This window comes from Coptis chinensis, chromosome 2, assembly GCF_015680905.1.
Source record: "Coptis chinensis isolate HL-2020 chromosome 2, ASM1568090v1, whole genome shotgun sequence".
NCBI lineage: Eukaryota > Viridiplantae > Streptophyta > Magnoliopsida > Ranunculales > Ranunculaceae > Coptis > Coptis chinensis.
The window spans coordinates 13231105-13256946 of NC_141457.1; the positions used below are offsets into that span (position 1 = coordinate 13231105).

At 36.2% G+C, this 25842-nt stretch overlaps 1 protein-coding gene and 3 long non-coding RNA genes across 5 annotated transcripts; all 4 read right to left on the reverse strand.

Moving 5' to 3' along the window:
- Positions 1-9428: 9428 nt before the first annotated feature.
- On the reverse strand, positions 9429-10851 carry LOC147514973 (uncharacterized). The gene is made up of 3 exons (XR_015213323.1): positions 10750-10851; positions 10356-10658; positions 9429-10255 (listed from the first exon to the last, which is right to left on the reverse strand). It is a non-coding gene; the product is annotated as an uncharacterized LOC147514973 (long non-coding RNA).
- A 36-nt stretch (positions 10852-10887) lies between these two features.
- Positions 10888-13161, reverse strand: LOC147514974 (uncharacterized). Its single transcript, XR_015213324.1, has 6 exons — positions 12892-13161; positions 12471-12816; positions 12105-12374; positions 11366-11685; positions 11042-11273; positions 10888-10949 (listed from the first exon to the last, which is right to left on the reverse strand). It is a non-coding gene; the product is annotated as an uncharacterized LOC147514974 (long non-coding RNA).
- A 1810-nt stretch (positions 13162-14971) lies between these two features.
- LOC147514975 (uncharacterized) lies at positions 14972-17726 on the reverse strand. Its single transcript, XR_015209766.1, has 3 exons — positions 17608-17726; positions 15991-16076; positions 14972-15066 (listed from the first exon to the last, which is right to left on the reverse strand). It is a non-coding gene; the product is annotated as an uncharacterized LOC147514975 (long non-coding RNA).
- Positions 17727-18589: 863 nt separating this feature from the next.
- LOC147514976 (phosphatidylinositol/phosphatidylcholine transfer protein SFH6-like) lies at positions 18590-25613 on the reverse strand. 2 transcript variants are annotated; one of them, XM_086585712.1, is made up of 13 exons: positions 25411-25538; positions 25279-25322; positions 24780-25068; positions 23922-24021; positions 23561-23827; positions 23364-23441; positions 23183-23284; positions 23019-23068; positions 22742-22841; positions 22557-22655; positions 22328-22440; positions 19041-19099; positions 18590-18958 (listed from the first exon to the last, which is right to left on the reverse strand). In XM_086585712.1, exons 2-11 carry the CDS (start codon positions 25313-25315, stop codon positions 22369-22371), a joined length of 1194 nt encoding a protein of 397 aa, XP_086441838.1. In that variant the 5' UTR covers positions 25316-25322; positions 25411-25538; the 3' UTR covers positions 18590-18958; positions 19041-19099; positions 22328-22368. The 2 variants fall into 2 exon arrangements, with proteins under 2 accessions (XP_086441838.1, XP_086441841.1); XM_086585715.1 differs by lacking the exon at positions 25279-25322 and having other exon boundaries at positions 25411-25613.
- Between the last annotated feature and the right edge of the window lie 229 nt (positions 25614-25842).

The following is a 25842-nucleotide window of genomic DNA, read 5'->3' on the forward strand; positions in this document are numbered from 1 at the left end:
AGAGTTTTGAGAAATCTGCGATAAAGTGTTATATAAGTAAAGTTAGATGATGAGGTATCAAAGTATGATAGTATTTTAGCACCAAAATGAGTAGAATATAGTTTATGAACATCACCTCTCAATTGGATACATCCACCGGTATTGTACAGGTCCACCAACTATTGCCTCACGAGGCAAGTGGATCGCCAAGTGGACCATGACATCAAAGAATGCTGGTGGAAAAATCAATTCGAGCTTACAAAGTATCATCGCAATGTCCTTTTCCAATTTCTCGAAAGTAATTCTACTTTTAACGCTTTGCAGCAAAGCTCTCTAAAGAAGAATCCTAGTTCAATTAGAGCGTAAGATACGCCACTAGCCAAAACCACGAAGTGCAACCGAGAACTTCGTTGTAAAAGTACATGACAATCATGACTCTTCACCATGTACTTTGCGTACCAGTAACATTTACACATCGAGAAATGTTTGATGCATAACCATCCGAAACTTCACCGTTTTCAACCACTTCGCAAAAAAATCCTTCTTTCAAAGAAGAGACAAATGTATAACATGCATGAGGTACAACAAATTTATTACCCCTTGGAATTAGATGCAACTCTTGTCTAATACCCAATTCGCCAAATCCAACCGAAGCTTTTGCTTGAATCTTTTGTCTTCCCATCTAGGTTCAACAATGTCCCTAAAACACTTTCACAAATATTCTTCTCTCGTGGTGCATAACATCAATGTTGTGGGGTAATTTAAGGGTACGCCAATAGGGTAATCGAAAAAAATATGCTATGCTTTGTCCAGTTCAATCGGTCTCGATGCGCTTCCTCTTCTTGTATTCCTCGATGCTTTCCATACCTTTGTTCCTCAACATGTTCTAACCGCTTTAACACATCTTCCCCAAATAACTTGTTAGGAGGCAACCCGCTCCAATTGTTTCCATCGAATAACCGCCTAGCACGCTTTGTCAAAGGATGTCGTGGCTGCAAAAACCTACAATGGTTCATATAACATAACTTCCTGCCATTTTTCAAGTACATAGAACATGTATCCTTGTTGCAAGTTGGACATGCTAGTTTGCCTTTTGTAGACCAACCAGATAAATTAGCAAATGCAGGAAAGTCATTTATAGTCCATAGTAATGCAGCGTGCAACCGAAATGTTTGTTTCATTTTACATCGTATGTATCCACACCATGTACCCACAGCTCTTTTCAGTTCCTCTATTAATGGCTGTAAATACACATCAATGTCATTTCCAGGAGCTTTAGGCCCAGGGATAAGGAGAGACATGAAAATGAACGGCTCCTTCATACATTTCCAAGGGGGCATATTATATGGTATAAGCAGTACTGGCCACATGCTATAGATACTGCTCATGTCAGAAAAAGGGTTGAACCCGTCACTTGCTAGGCCAAGACGGACATTGCGGGGATCACTAGAAAACCACTCATGTTCCTTGTCAAACTCTTTCCAAGCTTCAGAATCAGCAGGATGCCGAAGTATATTCTCCTCCCCAACTCGCTTCTCCTTGTGCCATCTCATGTCCTCAGCGGTCATCCTCGACATAAATAACCGTTGAAGTCTTGGCTTAAGTGGAAAATACCGTAATACTTTCACTGGTACTTTTTTAGTCTTACCTTCATTAATTTTATACCTCGATGCATTGCAAACAGGGCAATTTTCAAGATCCTTGTTCTCTGTCCCCCAGAAGAGCACACAATCATATTGGCATGCATGTATTGAGATATAACCTAGGCCCAGATCCCGCAGTAATTGCTTAGCCTCATAGTGAGATTTTGGGAGCCTCTCACCCGCAGGTAGTCTTTCGACTTAACCAACGCAAGGACCATGTCAAAAGATTTGTTGCTCCAACGATTAATTATCTTCAAATGGAACATCTTCATGAGAAAATCCAACGTGCTATATTTCTCACACCCCAGATAGAGAGGTTGGCCAGCTTCGCTTAAGAGTCTATCAAATGACATTGTATTTCCATCACTTTCGTATTATGATGGCCAAGAAATGCACCCCGTCCGGTTGCATCGGTATGTAACTACTGCTAGCTTCCCCATGTTGGATGCCCGACGATTGTCTCTATGTGTTGATTGTCTCACATCTTCAAGCATGTCATCCAAACCATCATAGCGCATACACCTTCACCACCTAAATCAAGATATCATCATCGCCGCCATCACTTGCGACGCCTAAAGGTTCTCCGTGGTATATCCAAGAAGTATAATCTTTATCAAAACCATTATCATACAAATGATCTTTTACTTCTTGGAAGTGTCGGTACATCCTATTATTGCATTTCTTGCATGGACAACGGCCCTACCTGCACCGCCCTAAATGATTGCTAGCAAGAGCAATAAAATCCCTAATACCTTGGGCATATTGAATAGGCCTATGTGGCATATTCAACCAACTCTTATCCATATTTCTTCCTATTAAAAATTCATAAGACAATGATCATTTAACTAATAAATAATAAATAAACAAAGAAACACCATGCATTTCACAACATTTTCCACATTAACCATATTTGTCTCCTTATGACTCGAGGATTTAAATGTGTGAGCCTATTTAACATATCACATTCTAAATTAAACGTAAGGTCGTGTTTGTTGGTATTTCTCACCTATTGATTTTCTAGTATGTTACAAGGTTCTAAAAAGGGTGGTGTGGGACTAAAACAAGCTATTTCCCTCTCACTACATGCCAAATATATAGGAAGCAAAAACGAGGCTGCTACTTTACATGTACTTCAAGGCATTGATTCAAACTCCATTACTGAACTCATTTAAGAATAACAAATACTAGGATGCTACCAGGACCTCGGATAAACTTGCAATAACTTGTTACTAATCGGACTATTACTTAAACTAATTCTTAGGTGCCTACGTAAAAAATGGGTCAATATAATCTTGTTAAGTTATGTAATGTCTTGACAATTCAGATTAACTAAAGAGACTCACAAATCCATTAAGCATATATATCTAACTAATTAATTTATCATACCCAAGAATTAAAAATGAATCCTAGTATATAATCATACATGCAAAAAATCAAAACTACAAGAAATAATTTATCTTTCAACATATAAATTATGTCACAAACATAAAACATGCTTACCCCTTTCAATAGTAATCATTGAGCAAGACAAACTAAACAAAACTTTGTAAAAATATTTAAGAACAATCAAGAAAGCAATAAAAGGTGAAAGCAAAAATAAGACTTGCAAAAATTTAAGAGAAAAAAAAAAAAAAATCACTCTATAAAATGTAGGCTTTTGACCAAGAACTAGAATGTTCTTTCCAAAATTGAGAACATAAAATTATGAGGGGTATGAAACCATAAAAATCAATTAAATCAAGTAGGAGATGCAACCATCGGACTATGTATCAACCAAGCTAATGAAATCTACTTGATCCAAACCTATTATGTTCTTCTATCCCTAACCAAATCAATGATTTTCACTCTTGTACAGATGAAGTGGCTATCATATAATATTAAATTCTATTTTATAGTGATAATAAAAAGGAAATATAATAGGTGAAGAAAGTGGGTGCTATTACATGAAAATGAACTTAATTGACAATTAAAGTAGTTGATATACAACCCTTACAAGCAACTTTATAATTTAGAAATATAAACTCTTGAAGTTGTCCAAGTTTATATGCTTTAAATTCTGAAAAGCTATTCGTGACTCATTCAGAGGGAACTACATGTGTAACTACTATATGTTAGTATAACAATTATATGATAAAATTTCATTTGCCCTTGGAATGCCTATGGTCAGTACTTTCGATGATTTAGTGTATGGTTGAAATTTTGTTTTATCCATAAGAAAAGGTTGCCTCATCCTTCTTTTGTCGTGGAGTTGAAAGTTTGTGATCTCCAAGAATTACGAAAGTGAAGTCCGCTTACAAATTTCGTGGGAATGGTTAGTTTTCACTTGTGTATCAAAACCGATCGTGATGCACGAAAAGGGCAGCTTTGTAGGTTATTCATCAATATTATATTTTTAACAAGCTTATTATGCCTTCCTAAAACAGATTACTTCTGAATTTTTTTTTTTTCAAACATGTAGTGAAGTTTATTTTCTTGGAGAAGTACACAAGCAAATGCTTATGTTGTGCTTCAAAATCGAGACAGGAAAGGTAGAGGCTGAGAAGCTTGGCCAACCCAGACGGGAATTTGATGTTTCAACATGCATGAATATCGATGCAAAGTTTAGGAGATAAATGTGATCTTGCATAATCTCATTGTCCGGGGTGTTATTAACCTTATAATCTTTCTTTGCCATTATACTTTTAGTTCTTGTAGGATGAGAGATTATTCCTAATCAAAAAACAGTTGAACCTGCTCGCGCAAAGGCACCACCGGGGAATCAAGTCACCATAGAAATACGTTCTTTCCCTGTTGTAACATGCTTGGTGACATCACTTTATCTCATTCAAATTAAAACATTCCGAGTAACTCCTTTTGCCCTGCTTCCTTGCGGATGACTCTATTTCTTTCTCTGCCTAAACTCGCTTTTCCCCTATTTCTTTCTATCTAAAGTCTTGTACTTATCAAGTCTTTATCTTGCAGATGACTCGATATGATGCTCATGCGATATTTCGAGCTCAACGACGCTTTAAAAGCGAAAATGAAAAGATGGTGGTGGAATTCGGGATCTCTGCGACCCGACCAGTCTCCGGGTCCAAATATGATGACGATGCGGGCAACTCAAAGATGCACATGCCGAGATCGACACTTTAAAGTCCAATCTCGACGCCTGAAAATCCCAAGCCGCGAGACTTGAAGAAACGAGTGGTGAGAAAGAAAAGGAACTCCACACCTGCTTTATCGGTTGAAGTCTATCGTTTCTCGAGAAATGGCAGAGTCCGTCACTCTATCGCTTGAAGTCCATATATCTAGTTGCTTGTCCGCATACGCCCAGGTATGCACGATATCCTTTTACCTCTAACAAGTTTGCCGACTTTGTAAGAGGATTAATCATAGATGGAGCTTGTCATTCTGAATTCTCTTTTACAACATCCATGGAGTAAATTACTGGCTCAGTTCGAAAACATGGTGCATCTAGAACATAATGACGAAATGCATGCAAACTTTGTGGTTTGTTGATGTAAAGGTTTGCACGAAAAACATATGATTGATTCTCTACGTTAAGTTTTATCTAACAGAGACATTACTGTCGAGATTCTCGACCAAAAAATGATACATTCCATCGTATGCGAGATCAAACCCCGTAGGGATAGGGGTGGTGAGATAGAGCAGAAACGGTTACCAAGTTCCGTTAGCCGCGGTAGTTAGCAAGCGGTACTTTCGGGAATAGGCTTAGTCGAGATTCAAAGAGTTGGGTTAGCAATCCTCCAACACCGAAGCCGGAAAGGGATAGATAAACGAGTCGGGTCATAGTACTCTGTAAATCGAGCCGGTGAAATGGAAGCCCATAAATGGTATAAGCGTGGAAGAAGACCTTATCTTTAGAGATTAAATCCCGCCATTCATTCAGTTGGGGTAGAGGGATTTTTCCCAACCTTGAGGTTGAGCGGTTTCCCCGATGAAGAAGAAAAGAACTCGACTTTGCCAAAGACATATGAGGCATACTCGGATGAGTCTTCACCCGAAACTGATCCTCCCTTCCATGCCATGTCTCTTTCTCTCGAGATAATGATAACAGAAGATAGGGAGTTGGAAAAGTTGCTAAGGGACCCACCAACACAGAATTTAAAGAGGTGCGGGGAGCCGTAAAGCCACTCGACTATCGCCTTAGAGCATGGAATGGGGTTATCCTTTCGAGGGGAAAAGTCTTCACCGAACCGACTGGCCCACTTTCCTTCCCTACGCCAACCGCCCCGTGGGAACGAAAGCGGTGCAGAGCTCGGTGGGGAGAAGCATTAGCGTCCCCAAGCCCAACGGAAAAAACAAATGGATTCCTAGGCCGGGCAATCTGAATTCATTCAACAAAGCGGGCGACGGGTAAGATTGACCTACCCGAGGATGGGAATGAAAGAAGGGCAGCTTTCTCGACTCCTCGAGGCCACCGAGACTACGAGATAGACCAGGGATCTATCAGCCACTTGTCCAGCGGATCGGTCAATAAAGAGGAAAAAGGGCGCCTCATCATCTTCCGACCGCCACGGGAAGACTCGACTTCGAATCGGCGCTTAGCCCCTTTCATTGATTCGGGGACAAGTATAATTCATCAACAACTGGCTTTACCGACTCTACTTCAACCGCACTTCCCCGGGCAGATGGAAGGATACGCCGGATGAAGAAGTCCCTTGTTCCGCCATTCCTTCGGGAAAGGTAGTTCGGCTGAAAGGAATCGGAGACAAAAAAGAGCTCTCGCTCCAAAGAAATTGAGTTCAACCGCCATTCCCGCTTAAAGAGGTAAAGGAGTGGAAAGGGGGCAACGCCAATGAACCGCATCTAATTGAATGGATTCTTTATAACCTGCTTCACCTTTAACCAACCCATCCTACATGAATCAAGCAAGACAAAGGGGCATCGACCATCTTGATGGAGTAGCAAGAAGAATTCTACTAGGCGGTAAGGGAAGCCTACGCCTAAGAGAATGGGCTCAACAGATTATTAGACCTACACCTAGGAGATACTAACCTTTTGTTTCATAAATCTTTACCATGCCAATTCAATACTCTAGGATCAAAGACTAACATATAATCCCTCGTGAAAAAAAAAGACTTCAAGTTCTTAAAAAATGTGTTCCTTGAGCGACCGCAACTAGTGAATATAAATTTCTATAAAGCATTTTATCAAACAAGAAGGAAAGGATGTCAAACTAACACAACAATACAAAACTAGTCAAGCCTCTCTTCATAAAAACAGTTCATAGGTTAATTTAAGGTTTCTAGAAGATGAACGAGAGTGTAAAGTGTACCAATTGATAATGAAGTTTGATTTATTACGCCAATGTACAGGGAAGTTAATGCTCTCCACCTTTTGTTAGCGCAAGGCTAATCTGAGAACTCCTATCTTTGTGTAAGAACCTGCGAAACAATGTTTTATCAGATAACCAATATTAAGGTAAGGTGGGTTCTAGTAGTTGGGATTGAAATAACCTCGATCACCTTTAGCCACCTCAAGCCAAAGGTTGGTGTATTGATTCGTATGGTTGCCGCGATTCAGTATTGAGAAAGATGAGTGTGGGAGAAGGGGAGGAAAGTCGGGTTTTAAACTTGGTTATTTTCTATTTTGGAGACTTAGGTTTCCTATTTAATTTTTTCTTTGTGTTTTCTTAAAACAATGGGGGCAACAAAAAATATAGCGGGCTCGACCGAAAAATATAGCCATAAAAAAAAATTGTCACTAAACTAATTAGATATAAACTAAATTATAAAGTGAATTAGCGGCGATATTTTTACGCGTGGTTGAAATCCCATTAGTAGCAATGGTTCAAAAAAAGCCGGTAATGAAATACAATCACCAACGCTAAAAACGTAGCTAAATAGAAAAATCAATTTACGTCGTTGACTTCGTCGCCAAAATTCTATTTTCGTTCTACAAATAATGATTGCCACTTTTGGCTACGCTAAAAACGTCGACAAAAATATTTTTCAAAAGCAAGTTAGAATAGTATGGGCAACGATTAAAAACGTCGCCAAAAGTGACCATTGGCTACGATATACTGTCGTCGCTAAAACTTTTGTCGCCAAAGACCCTGTTTCTTGTAGTGAAACCTTTTTTGCAGGGTGATGCTATTCCCAGATGCCAAAGATACCACATGAGAAATTGGGAAGCAAGAGAAGAAGTTAGGCATTGGCAACGTAACAATTTATGTATTTATACTGACAGTTTCGGTGCACAAATGGTTATTGCTTGAAAAAACCATATTAGCGATAGTTGGAGCAGTTAGTCTTTGAATTTTTAAGGAAGAGTTTTTTGATGGTAGAGGGAATTGAACTTCAAGCAGTAGAGATCGAAGTGATATATCTGTTGTTGTTTGTTTCCTTCCTAGGCCTCGCTAGTTTGTCTACAAATCTCTATGGTATGGGCATTTTCCAAAAGTAATAGTAGAAAAACCGCTTTCAAACAATATCTCATAGGTGGCTGATCCATGAAGGCATGAATGAAGACTCAAGGGAAGACTCCTAGCTCCTCCCTAACACTTAAGTATCTTTTCCTTAGCGCCATTTTGTTAGTTTTTAATTTGCTCTTTATTTGTTTGGTTTGTCAGTGGTGCCTTTGGTGCATTAGGAATGGGTAAAAATGTACATCTATGCGGAGTGTTGGGGAGATAGAGTACTTTTGTCAAAGTCTGATAATGAGTGTTGTACTGATTCATGAATGAGGTATCACCTACTTGGATTGTATTAGTCTTATAATAGTATATGTGTCTAAGTGAGCTTCTATACTGCTCTAACATAGACATAAGATTGGGATTTTAGGTCCTATGTTAGTGTATTTGAGGGTGTAAACCATATAAGCTTGTCACTGAGATAGTAGTAACTATCGAAGAAACGTTGTAGTAAAAAAACTGATGTACACTGTCTTCAGTACATAATTATAAAGATATTGCATCGCTGAATTATGCAGAGAACATATAGATATAACTCGTGCCGAAAACACAGTTTGTTGCACCAATAACAACACAAACCAAATTTGCAAAACAAAAAGTAGGGTAGCTACCAAAGTGTGACACCGGTGGCTAAGATCAATGTGACTATGGTAATGAAGCTAGCCTCAGAATTGGGACAGATTATTTTGCTAATATTTGTGCAGCCATAAATATATGAAAAAGGAAGGGGAATTTATGTAGTACCACAAATCATGTCAATAATCATTATGGACTGGTTATGAATGAAGTGACTTCTAGAGCTTAGTGGCCAGTTGGCAATGGGGATAGATCGAAACATAATTGGATAAGATATATAAGTTAATTGTTGAAGCTCTGAACTTCAGCAAGAGTGAAATGAAAGGGGGCAATGCTGCAGTCAAGTCCTTTGTCCTGAACAATGAACTGACTATGTCAACACAACGGAAACTATTTGAGAGAAAACCGTGAGATGATATATTATTAGAAAAAGGGGTTTGAATAGAAAGATCGATCCGTGTTCGGACGCGTCAAAAGAAAGTTTGTAATTGCCTCTGCATGGCAAAACATTAGAAAAAGAAGAGTTGGAACCAACTGGACTAAACTAATTTGGGATGTGCACATCCATCCTAGAATACTTCTGCTCGGAAGCTCATTGATCTCCATTGAGAAAAAAAATTAAAAGAGGAGCTATAAGCTTGCTCTTGCTCCCTGTAGTAGACTTGCCAATGGAAGGAAGGAACAGCTAGTTAGTGACATTATATATTTATTTATACGGTGCAGTTCTACTTCTCAAATTTGGAGCTGGATCAAAACGAAAATTAGAACTGATGCAAGCTGTATGAGTTCGCAATTAAGAATTTAAGATAGCATGTGAATGTTGCAACCGTTGGAGACACCAGGGATAGTATATGACAATGAATAGAACATAAGATTATTGATCAACTTCTTAATATTTGCCTCGAACTCTTGGAGATGCGCGGAGGTTGAGAGGGCCAGCAATGTGAAGAGCGATCATGGTTTTGTAGTTGAGGAGTTTCTTGTGATTCCATAGCTCGAAACAAAGAAGTGTAACAGGACGGTCGTCGATCCACCTATCTGGATTATATTCATTGCATCCTCACCCCAGATATACTTCATATGTCCCATGGCATAAGGCTGATACGATAGCAAATCACCTTTATTAATGCTAAATACATCTGGCAAGGTATCATTTCCACATCAATATTTAACATTCTGCAAACAACCAAGAGCAATATTTAACATTCAGCACATGTAAACACAAATAGCTTGGGAATAATAAAAGTGTATCTGTGCATGATCCACGTTGGAATCCTATTTTCTTTTTTCATCCCATTGTCGATCCTAATATCGAGTCCTCAAAAAACTTTCAGCACTGCCAGTGAGATTGGCAGATTATAGTAAGCATTGAGTTTGACACTATACCTTGATCTACATTGTGTGTTTGTGTATGGGATGTCGAGACTGTAAAACAATGAGCGTCACAAATTAATGCCAACAAACAAAGTTCCTTAAAGAAAATAGAGAAATTGATAAAAAAAAAATTATGTGTGATACCTTCAGCATGAGTAAACGAATGTGGGGTTTGAAACCCCGTTCAATATCTATTTCCATCCCTAATACTACGCAGATGTCTTCTTCGAGTATTAGTCATTCGTTGCTTACATCCGATTGGTTGTTTCTGGTGTTAGTTGAAACACGGGGACAAACACAAAGATGAAATAAAATTAAATTGGATGAAATGCAAAAACTTAGAGATGAAGGGCAGTAAGCAAAACTACCACATTAGTTGTCCCTGCTGCCCTATTGCCTTCATATGACTCTAATGATCTAGCAGCAACATGGCCATTTTTTGAAGCTTCTATGAAAGGGTTTGATACAAATTGATTTCGGGACTTTTTACATCTTCTGAAGAATGGATCATAACCATTTTCAGCAGCTTTAAAACTTTTGTTAATTGGTTTCTTTTCAGAGGCATTCGTGAAGTTTTCGGCCTTGTTTTTCTTGTCAATCTCTACCAATCGCACAGCCTTAAGGTTTTTTCCTTTTGGCTAGTCATAACCACACTATTACCCCCTGATAACCTGCATGCAAGTTCACCAAAAAATTAACTCAAGAAAAAATTGACAGTAGGTAATAATCGTAAACTGAAAGATATCTCGACTTTCGACTTACCACCATGCCTATCTAATTTTTATCATTTCCATTCATCTCAAGGGTGTTCTCCAACACCAAATCCATAAACTGTTTGAATCCAAGAAGAGTACCAACAACCAGCGACTTTTCGTCCAAATTTTGATCAAGAAGATTTTATCCAAATTAGGACCAATATTCGTATGTACATGGACAGGAGTAGTTTCCTTCATAACTTTAATCTGCATCAAGTATTTAAATCAAATAACTAACATTCAAGTGATTAAAAAAAAAGGAACTTATCAGTAAAAGTGACAAAAATTAATATCCTCACGATTGAAGCATAAGACTTCTTTGGAGTATCTTCCGGAAATGTTGAAGCCGGCTCGGTCGCTGGAAGAACTTCATCTTGACCTGAATGAACAGGGGCCTCCACAACCTCAACTTCCACAGTGGATAATTCACCATTGCATGATGGCTCATGAACCACCTCGCCATTTCCATATGACACTTCTACCTCTGGAGTTGTATTCTGGGCATGGGATGCTTAGGAATATGAGAGGGCCCTCGCAAAAAAAAAAAAAAAAACCAAGAATAAACACAAATGGTACCAAGCCACCTGTGGAATGTAAAGAAATGAAAAAAATATGAAGGCAACCTGGATCTGGGGTAACAGGAGTTGATGTGGCATTTTCAGTTACGCCATTAACTGCAATGGCAACTGTATCGGACTCCACCATTTCATACTCAATCACATACCTAAAAATATCATTAAGAACAAAGTAGCCTTTGTCTTGTGGGGTCAGGTAAAATGATTGAGTAAACTTCCTTTTCATATTATCCTTCACAATGAGACATCCAGTTACTTGAACAACAACTCCACCCTTGTAAGAGTCCTGAGCATCAATTGTTTTGATCTCTGCCTTACATTTCTTGTAGTCCATGGAGAGAATGACCATATTAATTGCCTGCTTCAAGCTAAATAAAACACTATTATTTTCATTTTTTTTCTGCATTGTAAGAATTCAATGGCATTTAAAAATCATGTTTTTTGTCCTGAGAACTTCGTTTCATGGGTTTATGATAAACAGATAAAAAAGAGGTAGGGGACTCAGCTATATATCGAGATCATATTTTACCACCACCAACATCAATACAATATTGAGTTTTAGAACATTAAAAGGAAAAAATCCAACATCTACTGTGTGTAATCGTGTAAATAGATATTTTCGTTTTTTTAATTATGTAATTTGAAAAACATTATAGACCAGTTATTTTCCTTGCAAATCACATATGACCTATGCGAAACATGGTGATGAGAATTGAAGATTTGTTTTATCACGATGATAGGTGATAAAATCTAAATATTGTGACAGATTTAGATTCAAGCAACTTACATCAATTGTTTTGACAGAAGTCACCTTTCCATCGGTTCCCATCCTGCTTAGTACACTTGAATCCTGATAGAATCTGTAAACCATTTTCGACCATTTGGACAGGATGAGGGCAGGTAGGATTGGATGCTTGCGTTGCCATCTCATCAGCGGATTGGATACATTCGGTGTTAAATGGGTATCATCCTTCTCTGATACTTTTGCAACATGGAAGACTTTAAGCTCTTTGGACAGTTTAGCCGCTGATGATGTCTCTATACCGCCTTCTTCATTCTTAAGAAAATCAATATATGTTAAAGGTAATCAGCCAGAAGTCTAATCATTTTGTTTTTTTTTTAGAAAAAATGAAGTGCAACTGAGTTTACTTACAATTCTAGTTTTTGACTCAAATGGAATCTGCTTAACAGCAGGATGAGTTTGATTCTATGAAGAATTAAGCCTTATTTCAACCTCAGTTGGTGGGGATCGAGTATCAAGCTCTTCAGGTATTTTCTGATTTGCTTCTCTGAGATGGAGGGTTTTTATATGTTCTGATGGTACAGGTGCTTCAATCCCATATGTTTCGTTGTGCGAAGAATTACATTTTGTGCTAACATCAATTGACGGGAACTGAGCATCAGGTTCTTCCCGTATTTTTCTGAGCGCCTTCTTTATGACGGAGCGTGTTCAACTCTTGAGAAAGTACAGGTGTTGCTTCAGTTTAAGATGTTTCATCCTGTAGATATGCAAAGGATTTTAATAGAACTTCATTCGTACTCTTAGCTCTAGATTCAAATTTTGTTTTTCTTACTTTGCTTGGAATCTCGGAGTGTTCAGAAGCTCTATTTCCACTTAGGAACTTTTCTTCTTCTGGTGGTTCAACTGCTGTTGGAGTCCATGCTCTTTCATCTGATTTTTTTCAAAAAGATGCAGGGAATGTCAGAGAAATCAATTAATGCAATTCAATGTAGCTTATTAGCAAAATACCTTCAATATAGTTAATTAGCAAAATACAAATGTACCAATATTCTGTTTTCAGGACAGGATTCTATCACAGTGTTTTAAGGCCGAGATTTTCAGGGCTTTCTGACTTCAGATTGTCATTGTCAATTGCATTGCGATACTTTACTCTGACTTACTAAAGAAATCGATAAAGACTTTTCATTTAAAGTAGATTGAAACTTGTAACAGGGATGTGGATTTACTGTGTAACCATGGCTTACTTTAGATTCTCGAGATAGAGACTTAGGATTTTGGTATATGAATTTCCACATTAATATTTAACATATTATAAGTTTTCAAGTAGAAGTTCAACCCTCCTATATTGTGGGATCGATAACTGGTTGAAGTAGTACATATACATATTTCCTTGCAACCTCCAACTCAGACCCTTTAATGAGTGAACAATAGCTAATAATCTACGAAAGCAAATGCATGTGCCAACCAAAAATTATCGGATAATAAAGTTAAAAAGACTTACAGTGTTTTTAGTTTTTGCAGTTCCCAAAATATTCGTGAATGTTTCCATGAATCATACAATTTCTCAGTATCCTACATTTTAGAAGTAGGCTTAGGATATAATCAAAGCAAAGATATGGCGGTAGAGAATATCTTAAAAATGAAAAAAAAAATGGAGTGTTTATCCTAAGAAGTTTAACTTACAATGTTTTCATGGATTTCATTGTACTTAACTGTGGGAAATCAAATCTCGTCCCCTTTAAATCACTAATCCTCCTGCACATTATATAAAAGTAAATCGTTTGACCATATAGACATCCGAAAGTAGTATCCAAAAGTACTTGCAGATAGAAAACAACTCCTGTGGTCTCCATAAATTCTTGGGGACATGGAATGGAAACTACAACTTCAGAAAATAGTGCTATTTGTAAATTTCTTTGGAATTTTAACATCCGAAATTTGCAATAAAAGTTGCAAAATTGTGGTGTTGCAACTTTTGGGAAGAAGCAACAGCTTAGAATCTTTATGTACTCATCGAGGTTAGCAATTTGCTATCAGTAAAATGAATTAGAAAGACATACTTACAAATCACTCAAGCTAGTCAATGTAGAAATGCCTGCAGGTATAGACCCCTCAAGAGAGCTTCGTTGTATATGCCTGAAACATACCGAGCCAAATATCAGTCAGTAAAGTGTAAGTCACTATTTGGGGGGGCAATAAGCAATCCAATCAATGCACCTGCAAGTAGAGTTAGAGGCTACTACTGGTTGCATAATACATTCTATAATCAATGATAGGCAACCAATACTAATGAGTCATATTTTAATATCTATATCCTACTGGTAAATATATATCTCAACGAAAACCCAAATTCCAAATCAAACCACTCAAATTAACAAATATACTTAAGACACATAATCAACTAATAAAGGTTAGGTGAATATATGTATTAGAGATATGAATGATCACATCGGCCTTTCTTTCTCTCTTCTTATAAAGATGATCACTCATCTGCTAGATGCCTACAGGGCTACAGGACAACACTTTTTACGATGAGAATCATATTATTTAGCATTACAAAACGGTTGTTACCCATTGGTGTTTGATTTGAGAAGAAAGGATGTAAGATGCTGGAATCTCTAAATGAATAAAGACTATAAACAGTACCAACCTCAACTGAGTATATGTTTGTATGTCCAAAGCAGAAGTCTTTCTCAACATAACCCGGCCCAACACGTTTTCTTCTTGGCAAAATGTCCCAATTAGCTTAGTCTTTTCCCCAGCCAACCATTCCATGCTAACTTTCCCAACCGCAAGAATCAGATTTCAGTTCAATGTTGAAGGGCTAATATTCTACCCGATAATTGTCCATTAAGAAAGGCTTGCAGAGCATGACCTCACCGACAACACCGCGTGAGTCACGAGGATACCGCTTCAGTCTTCAAGAAGGCTTGATCTAGATCTATCTTAACGCTGACTGTTCATGCTCTAAAATGTGGAAAATCAGACATACCAATGCCCTACAAAGCTAAACGGATTCGTCATGATAAAAAAAAATGTGTTAGACTCCATTGGTAAAAATTCATAATCCAACCAATGTTACCTACAACACAAAAAATTATAAGTTGTTGAAGTCTTTCAGGGTTGTCAAGAGAGGGAAAGAAATTCTACCTTTAGTTCTTAGGCACATACCAAGATACATTGTTCTATTTGCAAAAGTAACCACTAATTGCTATAGGAAATATTTCCAATATCACTACCACAACTAACAGCACAAAGCGGTCCTCCCAACACTCCCAAAGTTAAGTTATATAACTACATTGTTTAATAGCACAAGTCAACCCATATGATGAAATATAAAATTTAACATGTTCACAATATTAAAAAAAAAATGCGGGATAGTGCCAAGAGCATATAGAGGATACAATAGAACTAATCCAAGGAACAAAAAAAACATGCATGCGCATCTCAGCTGAAGGCTTCAAGAGAGAATTCATAGCTTGTGATGGATAGGTTATTTTACTCTAAACTCTAAAGACAGACGCAAACAATGGATTATGCACAAGACAGCAGTCTAGCAAAGTTGTTTTACCATATTGTGCATCCACAACAGTGGATTTATCTACAATTTAAAGTATAAAAACACTACGATATTTATTTGCAATATCTATACAGCCAAGGGAATAACATGATATGTCATAAGACAACCAAACAAATATATACACTTTCCAGTTCTCACAAAGTTAAATTGCAAAAAAGAAGAGTCAATATTAAAAGTAGGTAACTCAATCAAGACGAATAATTAAAATACTAATAATAAGCAAGCACAAGGGAAAATTGAATTTGGTGACAAAAAACTTGCTCAAATTGAGTGTATCATAGATAAGCCCCAAACCACCAAGCGAAGTAGGGCAATAAGAACCTCGTGGATACTGATGTGTGCACGTGATACCTGAAATCGTGACCCCACTCTGAAATGCAATGTGCTTCGTCAACAGCAAACAAACAGATTCCGTTTGTAACAAATTAGACCAAAACCTACAATACCGTATGAAAAAAGAAAAAAAATTACATTTAAATGAATCTTGGCTACCGACATGTAATAGAATAAATCCAAGTCATAAAGCAACATAAATCTTACTTGAGTAAACTACCAGTAGAGACTAAAATCATACTTACTGATTGGGATCTTAGGGCGTACGTCCCTGTATTTAAAATTTAGGGTTGTGAGCATCATAACCATTGATGTCATCATCATCATCATCATTATCTAAGCCAATTCTGAGTTTGTGGTCAGATAGATTTAACATAATCCTAAATTCAATTCCATCTACAGCCATGTAATCTCATGCATTTTTGTGTCCTGAAATCTAGTCCCACTACATTATTTCAACATAATCACACGCTCGTGTTTTATCACCACGAGTCATTTTATCAATGGTTTTACGATTCATTCTGTCCTTCTCCATTATGCCACAATCACGTTCAACGGTTTCCTCTCCAGTGCCTCAAGGAATTAAAAGAACTGAGAATACAGTATTTAACTATTTGGCTAAAAAGAGCAGGGGAACTATATGAAGTAAAATACAAACACATTTTCACAACTTCTAGCTAAATGATAGGTAGGATACATAAAGGTTCTAGTACCCGCGAGAAAGAGTGCAAGCCCCCTCAGGTGTAATGTATAAGATATCAAACCGACCACTTTCCGCATTTGAGTAGACGGTGGAATCTCTCCGAAAGTGCTTCCAAGGTATTCACCTTTATTCCCGTTGTTTTAAACTCATGACCTAATACTAAAAGAGATAATTCTAATAGACGAATTTTTTGGTAAATGCTACCAATATGAGACCACTACCTCCAAATTTTGAAAGGTCGGTCCCCGACCCGCTTCCCTCGCTAGAAGGGTTGTCCACAAAGGGCAAATCCCAATGTCAACAAAAGGGTAAGAATAGTGCAAACTAACACTCTATTATTCGTGCAAAAATGCAAGCCGGGTTGCCATTGACAGAGATAGATTTCAGCGAAAACCAGCTATCCGATTAATGAAGAAGAAGGAAAATGGAATGATTCCCGGTGAATAAACAGACTTTGTCGATCTACTCTCTTATGGCTAAGAAAGAAAGAACTCATATTCCTAAACGACTTCATGCGGGGGACAAAGTCTTTCCTCGATCAACTTTCACTTTAGCACTATCATCTAAGAAGTCGAGGCTTACCAAGTCGCGGACCCCCAAAGAGCTATACAATCCGAATCTACCAAGACCTTCTCCCCGGTACGGAAGCAAATATAGTAGACTACTCTGCACTCTTTGGGTAAAGGGCGGTAGAATGATTTTGAGAATAAGAAGTTTACCCTATTTCGTATCCAATTTGAACTCCTGGCCGTATAGCTTACGAAGCAAAGTCTAACTAAAGGTGAGGGGACATTTGAGGGTTCATGTTAACTCTAAACGAACATTTTCACAACATAACCCATTTAAAGTAACAACATACAACCCATTAAAATCAGGAAATCAGACCAAGCACTCCAAAATTTAAATTTTATTGCAAATGAAAAAAAACTCACCATTCTGACCAATGCCCTTGATGGTACACGTGATATTAGGACACCACGATATCGTCGTTCGCGCTTTCACTTCTCTTCCCACCCTTCTTAAAGTCGGTATTCTCCTACTTGCTTTGCTTTCTTCAAAACTGGAAGAAATCAAGAGAAAAAGAAGGCAACAAAGAGTGTATATTTTTTTTATCAATAGAGGACGAAGAGGGAGAAGAGAATACCTGATTGGGAGAGAGAAGAAGAGAGACGGTTAGTTTCTTGAATTTAATTTCGGTATAAAAGGTAATTATTTGACAATTAATGAACAATTAATGAAGGGTAAGTCGCGAACAATTGAATAGGGGGCGTATGGTTGATTTCCAACCTGAATTTATACATGCGTCCTTAAGTTACTATATAATCTTAAGGGTATAGATAGTAGTAAATTTTGAAATGACTAAGTAGTCCTTCTTAAAGGCATTGAATAATTGATTTTAATATTTTATCAAGGGTATTTCATGACAGAAAAAAGACTGGTCCAATTTAAATGTCCATATTAATTATGGTATACTCTACTAATTGAGATACGTCACAAATCCCTGCCCAACATTCTTGCTTTCTACTCATTAAAGGGAATCAAGGGCAAGGCAGGTAAACTGTCCTCCACCAGAAGAGCCAAAACCTCAATGCTCAATTTGGACTTCTAGGTAGTGTATGTTGGTAGACAAAGCAAGGCCCAAAATATTGTCGATATATCTAATATATCGCCAATATATATTATTTTTTTGGTACACCGATATCGATATATCCGATATATATTCATCAAATATTGATTTTTTTTCCAATATATATCAGAATTTCCGATATAGAACTTTATATCGCCAATATAACCAATATATACAATATTTATGATATATATCATTTGACTTTTTGACTATTTTTTAATATAATTATCTGATATTTTACGATATTTTTTTACCAATATTTTAGATATTTTAGATAATTTGGACTGGTCACAAAAAAAAAATAGATATATCTGATATTTCCAATATATCCAATATATATCGGTTTTTTAGTACACCGAAATATTCACAGAATTCGATATTTTGGGCCTTGAGACAAAGCACAATAGAAATGGACAGAAATTAGAGTGTTGAGCATAATAACAGGAGTATAACATAAAGTAACGACTATTCACATCCATGCTAAGTACATTAATAATAGTAGAGTCCCATACTGTCTATACGAATATTGACATATATACTATCTACATGGTCACTGAGATATATACGACCAACTCGTGCAGTTGTATAATAGAAGCTTCTTTGTCTACTGGGAAGAATTGCCTTCTTTTTATGTCCAAAGTTACAGCAAGAAGCAACTGAAACAGAAAAGAAGAGAAGGTTTGTTAGGGCTACTTAACAAAATTAAAAGAAGCATGAGCTCTTGAGGATTGTTCTCACCTATCATGTCCAATTGCGTATTTTGGGCCGGAGCTGGGAGAGTTTGTCCCTCAATTGAGCTGCAGAAGATCATAAGAAACATGCAAGTTATGCCATTGAAAATCCAGGAGGCGGCTTCCTAGTGGAGACCAAATTAAAAAGGGTTAACAAATATTACCGCCCACTAGATGAGCCAATTAGGATTGCAGAAAATTAGTTTAAGGGAGTCGGTTAAGAATTGTTTGGACTCCCAAACCAGAGACATAATATTTTTAGTTTCTACGCCAAAACCATAATTTGACAAGTATTAACCCATTTTCGAAAGAAATTGACAAAAATACCCTCGTTTAATTATTTGCACCTACTAAACAACTATATTTCCTCTCCCATAATATCTAAAAATTTCATAAATTTTAAAATGTATTTGAAAGTAAACATTAAGTATTACACTTTAACTCAACATTTTAAAATTTATTAAGTTATTTTGATCTCAATGTTTTACAATGCATTTTAAAATGTTAGAATTCTATTATAACTAACCGCTTACTTTGCATTTATGGTGTATCACAAATTAAACTTGTCGACACTAAAGCCTAAAGCCTAAACCTCTACACACTAAACCCTAAATCCCTGTAAACTAGACCCTAAGCCTGAACCCTAAAAACCTCTAGACACTAAATCCTAAATTCATAAACCCTAAACCTCAAGACACCGAATCCTAAACCCCTATAAGCTAAACCTTATACCAACTCATTGCATTTCATAGTAGTTGGTCGAAACTACTAAATAATAAAATGCATTTTGTGTATGCATTTTAAAATACATATCATTATGCATATACATTTTAAAATGCATTAGTATTTTAAAATAAATTTACTACCTTGGTGGTTTATATTTGTACATATATATTTAAAAATGCAAAATAAGTGGTTATAATTGAATTATATTGTTTTTAGTGAAAATATTTAATTTAGTAATTATATAAGGGTAAAAAAGAGAATAAAATTGTTACAAATCTCAATAACTAAATTGTTCACTTCCAAAAAACGTGGATAGTTATAGATAACACCTCTAAATTTTGTTTTTTTTTCTTGTACAAATAGTTTTCACTATATAAAAAAGGTAAGTAGTAGTAAATCTATAAAATATATACCAACTCATTGCATTTCATAGTAGTTGGTCGAAACTACTAAATAATAAAATGCATTTTGTGTATGCATTTTAAAATACATATCATTATGCATATACATTTTAAAATGCATTAGTATTTTAAAATAAATTTACTACCTTGGTGGTTTATATTTGTACATATATATTTAAAAATGCAAAATAAGTGGTTATAATTGAATTATATTGTTTTTAGTGAAAATATTTAATTTAGTAATTATATAAGGGTAAAAAAGAGAATAAAATTGTTACAAATCTCAATAACTAAATTGTTCACTTCCAAAAAACGTGGATAGTTATAGATAACACCTCTAAATTTTGTTTTTTTTTTCTTGTACAAGTAGTTTTCACTATATAAAAAAGGTAAGTAGTAGTAAATCTATAAAATAATATTCCTCAATCTGTAAAATGTAAATTTTTCTAAAAGAGTCTCCCTGACCCAATTTCTTGATTAGGATTCCCCCCTAGATGCGAAATTAGAGTCTCCCCCCAAATACACACAGAAAAAAAAAGTCAAATTGGGTTGACCGTGTTTTTTTTGTGTATTTGGGGGGGAGGAGGCCCTAATTTCCCATCTGGGGGTAATACTCGTTAACCCAATTAAAAATTAAAAATTGAAGGGAAATGGACTCTTCCAAATCTAAAGAAATCAAACAGGTACTCCCAAATGCCAGAATTACATACAAATTCAGGTTTTTCAGTTGAAAAGTTTCAATATTTAAAACGGGAATAGTGTATGTGTGTGTGTATGTGAGCATGTCAAACACACTAAAGGATGACTTACCTAGAATCTTCCCATACAGTATACTTAATGTTCTAGATTAAAAACGAAGATAATCTCCTTATATCATACTCCCAAACATGAGCATCATATCCAAACTCAGATTTTTCTTTTATTCAAAATAATAATAATAATAATAATAATTATTATTATTATTATTATTAAAATGGTACAAGGAACCTCAAGACATTAGTAGCCAAAAATAAAATCTCGCCGTAGTGTACGTACTAAACTACTAATGAGTATGTCAACAAAATCACACTAAAAAGTGACTTGTCTGAAATCTTCCGATAAGGTAATTATCTAGAAGAGAAACAAAAAAATCATATTCTTAATCTAACTTTTTTCTGACTTTTGCAAACTAAAGATACATACAATGCCTGCTTTCAACAACGGAAACTGTGAGACGGAACACATTCCTAAAGAATCTCATGAAACATGAAACTGTTAGATTGCTCAAGAATACCCTTCACATTACACTTCCCATATAGGATACTCTGTCATGTGCATGACTGCTAAAGTTCTATTGTTCAATTGGTTAGAGATAAGACATACAGGAAAGACCATCAAACAGTTAGACAACTATCCCTCTTCAGTTCATGGCTCAGACTGTCTTCTTCAAATTAACAATCGCTTGATTTGAGGATTGCGAGCAATGACCTTGTGTGTGGAGGGAAAGGGGAAAAAAAGAAACAAAGGCTGTGACTAAGGACATTTGGGAAAGAGATAAAACATTGTGAATTCGAGTTATCATATTTTGACTTTACAAATCAGAAAAAATATATTTGAGATTGTCGTTACTTTTTATTTTCTAACAATCTCTTTCAAGCAAGATTGCTACGTTACGTTCTTGACAGGATCTTTCAAGTGAAATTACAGATTACTAATTTACTAACAGAACTAGTAGAGATAAAACATTGTGAATTCGAGTTATCATATTTTGACTTTACCAATCAGAAAAAATATATTTGAGATTGTCGTTACTTTTTATTTTCTAACAATATCTTTCAAGCAAGATTGCTACATTATGTTCTTGACAGGATCTTTCAAGTGAAATTACAGATTACTAATTTACTAACAGAACTAGTACCTAAATACAAGCAGTAAGGGCATGTTGGAACAAGCCGAGATGTGCATAAATTTGCTCACAAAGACTAAATTGGTGACAAGTGTTGTTATTGTAGTCTTGTAAGCATGGGTCTGACTTCTGAGGGTGTATTATTGTAGGAAATGCTTATATGCTGGAAATTTCTTGTTCCAAATTGATGAGACTTCTATATGGATGCAATTTAAGTGATTAGTGATTTGGTGATGCTACATAATTCACCCTATTCACAGAACGTAAAAAACGGGGGCTTACTTCTTCACGAACTGGTCTCAAGAGAGGATGTGCATAACCCCTCATTGCTTTACGAGAGCAATATCTTCAGCTTCTGACCCTGACTCAGCAGTCAATGTATCTCCACCTTTTATCTGATTCAGGAAAGAATTAACAAATCGTCAGCAAAGAATGGTACAGTATTTACAGCGCAAGAAAAAACAAGATCAGACTGCTGGTTCCACGCTGCACAGTAAACTAAAGCTCTTACTGCTGGGTAATGTGGCTTAGCGTAAGCAATTATCTTCCCATCTCTATTGGTAACTGTCACAATTTGTCTAACGCATTGTGCAACACCATTTGAAACCATCTGCAACAATGTAATGTCCAAGCAATTAATTAATGAATCCACATAAAATAAGGAGTTCTAGAAAACAAATATTCTACATCCCGAACCTTCTTTACCATCGGGTCCTTCCACGGACCCTTATCAGACATGAGGCAACCCCCCTGATCTGCACAAGTACAAGTACCACCTAAAAATTCTGGCAACTCACTGGGAAAAAAAAACGCAATATAATATAGGAGTCTTTAGAAAAGATTGTTTCGATAAAAGTCATCAAGCATAGGTCATAGAAAACTTGGCGCGGTTAAAAATAATAGAATTCTAAAATAAACGCACAGATATTTAAAGTAAATGAATAAAATAAAAAATAACGAAAAACCCAAGTACCTGGCATCTATTATCTCAAGCAACTTGCTCTGGTATTTGTTTCCAAGAACCTGAGGAAAATTCGAAGGCAATTCCTGCTATCAATACTCTTTCATTGTCCTCGTAAAAGCCAATTCTAAATAATAAGCACTGAAAAAGACAAAGTAAAGCATTCTAGTGTATACATGAATCTTGGATGTAGTTTTGGGATCAAGAAAAGACTTCACAGTGCTCCACAAAAGCCTGAAACCAGGACCAGCATTGATGATTAACATTCGGCCAAGAGCCTGCAGCATGTGGTAATCAAGTCAGAAGATAAAATAATGGTACATAAGATGTATATCTACATCCTAAAAGAGCAAATACCTCCGGGTAATTGTCAATATCAATTTTATTCAGCCGAACAATGAGTTCTCGAGCAGCCTTGCTGAAATTCTTTAAACTCTAAAAGAGTAAAGGAAAGGAATAGAATGAAAGAAATAGAAGTAAAGAATCAGTTTACTATGGTTTTACCAACGTATAAAAAATCACATCAAGGAACTAAAGAAAGCAAGTTGACTTACCACCCCTTGAACATCTAAAATTGTTGTAGTGGAATCAATGTGTCTTTTCGCAGCAATAATGCAAGCTGGGAACTTTAGAGCAAAGCACCTCTCAAACTCTTGCACATAGTATTTCACATACCGATCAATAGTTGTTACTTGCATGAGTTTGTTGGGATCAACTTTTCCCAATCTTTCAAAGTAAACAGGCCTTCCCTCTTTATCAACACCATGATGACCGTGGGGGTAATGCTTCAAAACTTCATCCAACTCTTGGAATTCAAAATCCTTATGAATGAATCAACACAATAAACATGTCAATCCATCAAGATAAACGAGGAATTTGCGATGTCATCCATCTTTATATGAAAAAAAAAATTACCTCCAAAATAGTGTCAGCACCAAACTCCTTTCTCCACTGAATCATTTCAGCCCACATCTGTTTTGCTTTTTCAACGTCAAACTTTCTTGCTTTTAAGAATCTGCAATTTAAATAATCCATTAGCATGCAACATAATAGATGTATCCTGTATGTATACATAATCACACAAACATTAAAAAAAAAAAAATTAATTGGGTAACGACCTTTATACGAAATCTGAATTTTGGGGTACAAATTTTTTTTTAAGCAAATTTGGGTAACCAACTTGTCAGTTGTCACATTGTGTCAACATTAGGTTATGTTTGTGTTTCATGACTTTCGTCCATTATTTTCACACAAGTCACAAATTTTCTATTTTATTTTGAATTTAATTTATTATGTGGATATTAAAAAAAGGTGCCACATGAAAATAATAGATGGAAAAATGTGCCACATACAAAAATAATGGATGGAACACAAACAGAACCAGATGTTGCAACAAAGTAACAAGTTGGTTCCCCAAAATTGCTCAAGAAAAAGTTTGTACCCCAAATTCAGATTTCGTATAAAGTTTGCTACCCAATTATGCATTTATTTCAAAAAAAAAAAAAGATACACACATACATACATAACCCATAAGAGAATTGATATTCATAAATTTAATTGAGCAATTATCATCACACTTTACTTTAGCAGACATGGATATGTTCATTAGAAGGGGAAAAAATTGTCAACCTCGGAAACTTTAAGTTAGACAAACTATTGTTTCCATTATAACCTCAAACTTGACATAACATTAACATTCTGAAAATACTACTGTATGCAACATGAAGAAACAAAAAATTTATTCCTTTTAACAAAAGGTTTGAGAGAGAGCACCTCAACATCATGTGATAATTGTCATGTCTTGCAGGCAACAATTCATCCAAAATCAATGCTTGACGAAATGAATCGACAGCCTGCAGCTCCTCGATGTCCCGAACATCCTCAATTGAATCAAAAGTAACTCGACTGGTGTTTTTCTTAAGAGAATGTCTATATTTGGAGGACACATTGATAGCTTTCTTCTTCGTCAAAGATCCAATTCTTGCCCTCCTTTCATCTTCTGAATTTTCAAAATCACACTCTCTTTCTCTTTGTTTTTCATGACTAGAGAACCCCTCAAAACCTGCGACCGTAATACAAAAACAATGCTAATAAACCCATAAAAAATGGTCAAACCACGAGAGTGGAATGTTGAACAGATTAATTGATGAAGTGTAGTGACATTTGTGAAGAGGTGTACGATGATACTATGACAAAACTAAAAAAAAATACTAGAAGATCTTCCCAACCCCTGAAACAACATAAGTAAATGAAAAAACAAGTGGAAAATTACTTAAAGGTCTAGCAAATGGATCCAAGGGTCCAGACATCTCACAACTGAAAAACCAAAGTTAAAAAAAAAAAAAACAACGTAAACTTTCCAAATTACAAACAACAATTCATAACAAAATTCGATAAAACTTACCTTTATTAGTATTTGAGATTTGAGTTCTTAGCTCTTCTCCTGCGCGCGGGGTGCACTTTTAAGTAATTGGGGGCAAAACAGGAACAACAAGTTTTTATTACGTCGCGTCTAAGTCTAGAAGATGCCAAAGCCCATTTATAGGAAGGCAGAGTCACGCAAAGTAACTCCTTAATTTTGTTTTCTTTCGGTTACCAACTTACCATGAGGTGCCCATCTTGCGTGCTTAACTTTATACCACCTACTTGAACCATGTCTAGCATTCTCTAGACTCGGTCGTCTTGGCTTCTAGTTAATAAGTGGCGAGGATGTCGGCAGAATGGCAGATCGATCGATTGAATAATGCCACCTAGCTAATTCTTGAGGATAACAACTATTTTGTAATTACAAGTATGCTGCTGCGCCAAATCTTTAAATTTTTTGCTCTAACAATTT

Bases quoted from the DNA above. Each gene is read 5' to 3' on its own strand.
- LOC147514976 (XM_086585712.1), bottom strand. From the start codon at position 25,315: ATGTCTGGACCCTTGGATCCATTTGCTAGACCTTTAA. The intron at 22,656-22,741 runs GTTCGGGATGTA...ACATTGTTGCAG, and splicing joins AGGACCCGATGGTAAAGAAG to ATGGTTTCAAATGGTGTTGC. The intron at 22,441-22,556 runs GTAAGAGCTTTA...TTCCTGAATCAG, and splicing joins CTAAGCCACATTACCCAGCA to ATAAAAGGTGGAGATACATT.